The following is a 6,547-nucleotide window of genomic DNA, read 5'->3' as shown; positions in this document are numbered from 1 at the left end:
GTCCTCCAACTTTATTCCTTTTAAAAATTGTTTTGGCTCTTCTAGTTCTTTTGCCTTTTCATGTACATTTTAGAGTCAGCTTGTCTGTATCTACAAAAACTTCTGCTGGAATTTGATTGGATTTACCTTAAACCTAAAGATCATTTCAGGAAGAATTGACATCTTAACTATTTTGAGTCTTCCAATCCATTAACATGATAGGGCTTCTTTCATTTTTTTTATCAGTGTTTTATAGTGTTCAGCATACGGATCCTGCACATATTTTGTTAGGTTTATTTGTAAATGTTTGAGTTTTTGGAGCTATTATAAGTGTGTATAATATAAGTTAAAAAGTGTAATGTTTCCAAATTGTCATTATATAGATATTTAATTGATTTTTGTATGTTAACCATATACCCTGCTACCTTGATAAACTTACTTAGTTCTGGGGCACAGTCAGATTATTTTTAAGAAATTATAAATGGGAAATAGTTTTACAAGTTCATTTTTGCTGTTTTAGATGAAATGTCAAAATTAAATCTTGAATGAGGTGAAATATTATTTTCCTCACTTTTCCTTTAGCAGTGTATATTATACTTAAGTAGTTTTGCAAGTAGTTAAATGTTTGTATGGTCTGATGATGGAGACCTCCACCAAAAACACCTAATTTCAAAGAGGGAGACTTTTTGTAATTAAATATTAGTAATATGGGCTAATTTTATGAAGAATTTTATTTATAATGATAAAATTATGAATTTTAACAGAAGAGTATATACTCAAGATAGTTAATTTTGTAACTTTCTCAAGTAGCATTTTTGTTTAGCTTTGAATAATTGTTCTATTTCTTACCTTTTTCTCTTTCTTCTCAGGTATTGGGAGAGTTGCTGCTACATCTTTAGGAAATTTAACTAACCATGGCTCTGAAGATTTACCCCTCCCTCCTGGCTGGTCTGTGGACTGGACAATGAGAGGGAGAAAATATTATATAGATCACAACACAAATACAACTCATTGGAGCCATCCTCTTGAGCGAGAAGGACTTCCTCCAGGATGGGAGCGAGTTGAGTCATCAGAATTTGGAACCTATTACGTAGATCACACAAATAAGAAGGCTCAGTATAGGCATCCCTGTGCTCCTAGGTATCTACCTTTTTTTCAACTTTTTGTTTTGAGATTGTCTAATGTTAGATTTTGAGCTCATATTTTCATCAAAGAGAAAGGCATTCTGAAGTTTGATATTTGAAAGCTTTATTTTTCAAAGTTTATGATAGTTTTCTCTGAACATGTATTTAATAGTGAATGACTTTATAATGAAAACAAAAAAACAACTTTAAGGAACCTCAAAAACGGGATCAGTATTCTTATCAGATTCTCTGCTTCAATATGCCAGAATGTTTTTGTTGTAGATACCCAGAAATTGAAATAAATAATACATGTCTCTTTACATTTAAATTCCTATAAGTAATACAGACCTGCCACCTAATATGTCAAAACATACTTTTGAATTGTAACATCTTGCTGTTTTTATTCATTTTTAGATATTTTGTGTTCTGTTTCTTACTATTACCAGGCACGAAAGTGAAAATTAGAACTACACAAAACGTCCCCAGATCTGTTTGATAAGTGTAGCAAGTGATCCTTTGGGCTATTTCGATGGATGCTGGGCTTATCAGTAGACCTTGCTTATGGCCAGACTTCTAGCCCTCTGAATACTGTAGCCATTTGTCACATGTGGCTATTGAGCACGTAATCCAAATTGAGGTGTGCTGAAAATGTGAAAGGCACACCGGATTTCAAAGTACATAAAAAGCTAATATTAGTTTAGTAATGAAGTTGCAAGTATAATATTTCCAATTAACTACATTTGAGCTTTCAAGAACTGAACTGTAACATTAAAAATGGGTAGAATACCATCAGCATGTAAATTGATGTTTAGTATCATCTAGCATAACACAGATATTTGATTATAGCAGACATTTGCATTTTTAGAATCATTAAACTTATTATGAAAATACATTTTAATATTACCTAGAAAACAAAATTTTATCATTATGTTTTAATCATTTTACATATTTGGATTTATTCAACTTTAAAAAGCAGGTTTTTATCCCAGTGATTCCATTTAGTGGCACTTAGGGTTTATTGAACAACTGTGAGGTTGTCCTTTCCAAAGAATGAAACCAACCACCCTGCCTGTGTTGGGCTGTGGTCCCTTCACCTACTCTGTACCATCTCAGTCAAGCTGATGCCCCTCTGGGCTCCGTTTTCAGGCCTGTGATATGGGGATAATTCAGAGTCCCCTTCCCCACCCGATCATGATCCCCGCCCAAGGGCAAGGATGAGTCAGTCCCTCTTATGCCTGCTTTGTCCCCAGCGCCCAACACAGAGCTGGGCACATAGTGGGAGTGTAGCAGATATTGAATGAATGAATGATGGGGGAAAAAATGTGGCCACAGTTTCACCAGGTGGCAGGACTTTGTGGTCCAGGCAGCCAGATTTGAGAGTATATTGAGCTTACTTTTCTGTTCATCATCATTAACCTTATAGTAGTAAAGAATTTTTATAGTTTACAAAGCATTTTCCTAATTAATTTGCTTTTCTCAGCAACTTGATAGACATTAAACAGGAGAGAATAAACACCTTCTTTAAGCTCATATAGGTAGGTAGTATTAATAGCTGTTTGTCTATATAGTGCTAATGCTTATACAGAACTCTTGACTTATATTAGCTCATTTAATCCTGAGAACAATCATCTTTTGTATGAATTTATTCCATTTTACAAATAAAGAGGCTGAGGCTTAGAGAAGTGCAGCAGTTTTGCCTACATTCAATACAATTTCTGAGTGGCCAGACTGAGGTTAAACTCACCTGCCCCCGCAGGCATATCTGACTTCAAAACCTCAGTTTTTCCCCACCCCCCAATTGTGCTATTAAGGAATATTTCACTTTGCACCTACTTATGAAAGAAGAATTGAAGGTAAAATTCAGTGCCATTTGCACATTGATTTTTAAACTGTTAACCACAGTCTTTACACTTACTTTAATCCCGGTTTAGTATTGTAATGACCTTTCCTGATAGACACATAAATTTTAATGTTGGGAGGCAGGCCCTTCCAGTTTTGTCTCTAAGACTGGAATAGACCATTTTGGCCCCCCAGAATTCGATATTTAACCTTCAGGTGGTTCAATGCTCTCCTTATCTTTTTTCCCCATGTTAACAGCCCCCTCCCTGCTTTGCTGTTCTCTCCCTTGCCCCAACATACGCAGACCTTTAAAATTACTTAAAAGCATGGTCTTTTTTTAAAAGTCTGATTCAAAATAGGTTCTAATAACTCTTAACTCCCCTATGCTCTGTTAAGGTGGTAAAAGCAAAAAGGAAATATTACAGTTAATGTCGATATTTTAAGCACAATCACTCCTACTACACTACATATTCTGAACTCCCTTTTCAACCTAAGGGAGGAAGAAAATATCCATTGTTATTCTGAGAGAAACTTAACCTTTCCAACATAAATTTACAGCTTTTAAATACTAGTAATTACTGGAATTTATGATTCTAGTGTAAAGCCTCCGTATGAAGGTTACAACCTAGCTCCAAGTTTTTTATAGCCTCCTTTGAAGTCATCCTTGAAAAGAGTAAATACCAGCCAGAAGAAATCCCTTAAAAAGATGTAAAGATTTAACTCAGGTTTATATCCATCACTAGTGACCTACTAGTTTCCAAGAGAAGGTGGGTTTTAATTCCCCTGTAGTATCATTTAAAAAAAAGCCAGACCTTTTTGTTTTTTTTAGGTGGTAGAAGGAACTCAGTTTGGGCAAGAGGCTCATTGCAAAACACTTAAGTATTATTCTTTCTAATTTCTTGTTTAGATTTAGGGCCTTTATCCTAATGAATGTCTGGTTTTTTCTTCTTAGTGTACCTCGGTATGATCAACCTCCTCCTGTGACATACCAGCCACAGCAAACTGAAAGAAATCAGTCCCTTCTGGTACCTGCAAATCCATATCATACCGCAGAAATTCCTGACTGGCTTCAGGTTTATGCTCGAGCTCCTGTGAAGTAAGTGAATTTGCAGCACAAATTTTTGTTGAGGGGTGAGTGAAGGACTGAATGGAGTCTCTGGGCTGCTTAACCCACCCAGCACCATATTTTTTCTCTTAATAACATTGGACTTCTAAATAATATTTTATTTGAAGAAAGGATATCACAGCTTATAAAGTTTTAAAATGATTGATTAGAAATATGTTCTGCAAACATTTATTGAGTCTTCACTTTGTGTGCAGACATACTTACTACATTAGAGATACAATAAGAGGCATACATTCTCATAAGGGGGAGATTGACTTGTCAATAAGTGATACAATACCTTGTGATGAAAGTAAGGACCAAGGTAAGTCCTGGCTGGGTACATGGGTGAAAGAAAGCAGGACACAAGGTATTGAGGAAGTGGTGTGGGTAGTGGCTGTAAGTTCTAGGATAAGGCCTAAGTGCACTGGTACTTTTTAGTTGTGTAACCCTGGGCAGGGTGTTTAACTTAGGTTTGTCTTCTGTAAGTTGGGGATAGTAATAGTATCTACTCTTAATATTATTAAGACTTCAATAAAATAATGCATCTAAAGTATTTATCACAGTGCTTTGCACATTGAGAGAGCTTAGTACATCACTATTATTGTTGGGGGTAGGAGTATAGAATAGTGATTAAGATCGCTCAGGAAGGAAGCTGAGTGTGATTTCTGGCTCCATCACCTACTTAATGATCTTGTGCAAGTTATGGAACTTAGATCTAAGTGTCTTTCCTCTACTGAAATATGGGGAGTAATAATCTTACCTATCTTTCTTGGTGTAGTGAGGCTTAAAAGTGATCATGCATTTTAAAGCACATGGCACGGTGGCTGTCGTGCGTAAGCCCATAGGAATGGTTTGTTATTACAAGGAAAGCTGCACTGAAGAGGAAATGCATGTGCTAGTTTTTAAAGATGGCTGTGAGTTTGCCAGGCTCGTGAGCTGAGGCTAATTATTGGGTGCCATAATAGGCACTGTTCTTGGAATGTAATCATGAATAAATGAAATCTTTGCCTCAAAGAACTTCTCTCTTCTGGGAAAACAGAAGTAGGTACTCAGATCAATAACCCAACGTGATAAAGATTAGCAACAGTGATATATACGAAATGCTATGATTTCAGAAAAGGGGGTGTTTGAAAGTAAATAGTTATTAATAATCCAGTGCTTCCTGTGTACCTTACTGTGCTAAACTTTTAGGTATGTTATCTCATAATCTGCCCCAAACCCATTTACAGGTGAACAGAAGGAGGCTTTATCTTTGCTGAGATCACATAGCTATTAAGTGGTAGATTTTGAACCTTTATCTCTAACTTCAAAGATCTTGCTCTTAACTTTTGTCATTGATACTTTCTTATTTAATAATAATTATCATTTACTTAGCAGCTAGTAATTTCCTGGTACTTGTTAGGCGTTTTACCTATAATTATTTCATATAGTTTTAACAACTAGATAAGGTAACATTCAGTTACTGGTTTTTGTAGCCCTACTCTTTATTTCCTTTTTGTATTTCAGAAACCAAATTATCAGCATAAAGTAGCCCAAAGAAAACTTTTAGAGTGTTTAATATGATTGGACAATGAATGTGGAATAAAATAATTAAATCTTTGATATTCAAATAAAAGGAATGTAAAAGCTTTCATATATACTTTTTTTGCAATAGTAACTCTTTTTTGCAATTATAATGGATGATCATTGAAATAAAATGTCCAGGGGGCTAAGCCAACTTTTGACCTAAATTTTTACCAGCTTACTATGTATTTACCAGCCACACGTGTGTGTGTGTCTGTGTGTGTGTGTGTGTGTGTGTATGCCTTTAGCCTAGGGAATTTTAAAAATTATTTTTTTTCTTGCTTAGAGCCATTTGTTTTTATTAGCTTCTTTTTAGATTTTTAATTTGAATAGTTTTTTGTTACCTAAAGGATACGCCTCATAATTATTTAACCATGATTCTGCTCATTTAGGCCAGTTTAACATTCTAATGATTATTGGTCATTTACTATGAATTATGAATTTTTGGCCAACATAAACATTCCTGTACATTCTCTCCCTTCTTCTCAGTCTGTAAATTCACAGTTGTTGATCTGTGGCCTGATGAAGAGAGACAAGATCCTTGAGGGTTGTTGTCTAAAAGTGTCAGTTCTTTTTTTTCCCCTAAGTCCAATTTAGTGTAATTTTAAAGAACTTTTAATTATAGATATCATTCTACAAGGTATAAACAGTGTCTAAAGTTTGCTTTTAGTTTACTTGAAATTAGGTGCAGTTATCCATAGAAGCTTAGCATGGTTTGATGTTTCCATGAAGCCTCTTCTATCTGATAAATATCCAAATATTATAGGAATGGGATAAGGAATGTGATAGCAGATGGACTTTTCTTCCCTTTTTCCCTCTCTTCTTTCACTCGATACCACTTGACCCCACTATTCTGTATGGCCTTTGTATGCTGATCATAAGTCAACTATAATATGTGTTTATATTTTCTTTAAGTCTGGAAAAACATGTGCCCAAC

The 6,547-nt window shown here is 35.1% G+C and overlaps 1 protein-coding gene across 1 annotated transcript in view; it reads left to right on the top strand.

The window, feature by feature from the left end:
• SAV1 (salvador family WW domain containing protein 1) overlaps window positions 1-6,547 on the top strand; it is a 29,809-nt gene that overhangs the window by 14,281 nt on the left and 8,981 nt on the right. The window contains exons 3-4 of the mRNA XM_019630500.1: window positions 849-1,119; window positions 3,895-4,038. Of these exons, the coding sequence (XP_019486045.1) occupies window positions 849-1,119; window positions 3,895-4,038 (415 nt within the window). The remainder of the gene's footprint in view (window positions 1-848; window positions 1,120-3,894; window positions 4,039-6,547) is intronic.

Source organism: Hipposideros armiger, unplaced genomic scaffold, assembly GCF_001890085.2.
Source record: "Hipposideros armiger isolate ML-2016 unplaced genomic scaffold, ASM189008v1 scaffold_918, whole genome shotgun sequence".
Lineage (NCBI taxonomy): Eukaryota > Metazoa > Chordata > Mammalia > Chiroptera > Hipposideridae > Hipposideros > Hipposideros armiger.
The sequence above is the reverse complement of the archived record's forward strand: the minus strand, read 5'-3'. Positions and strand labels throughout refer to the sequence as shown.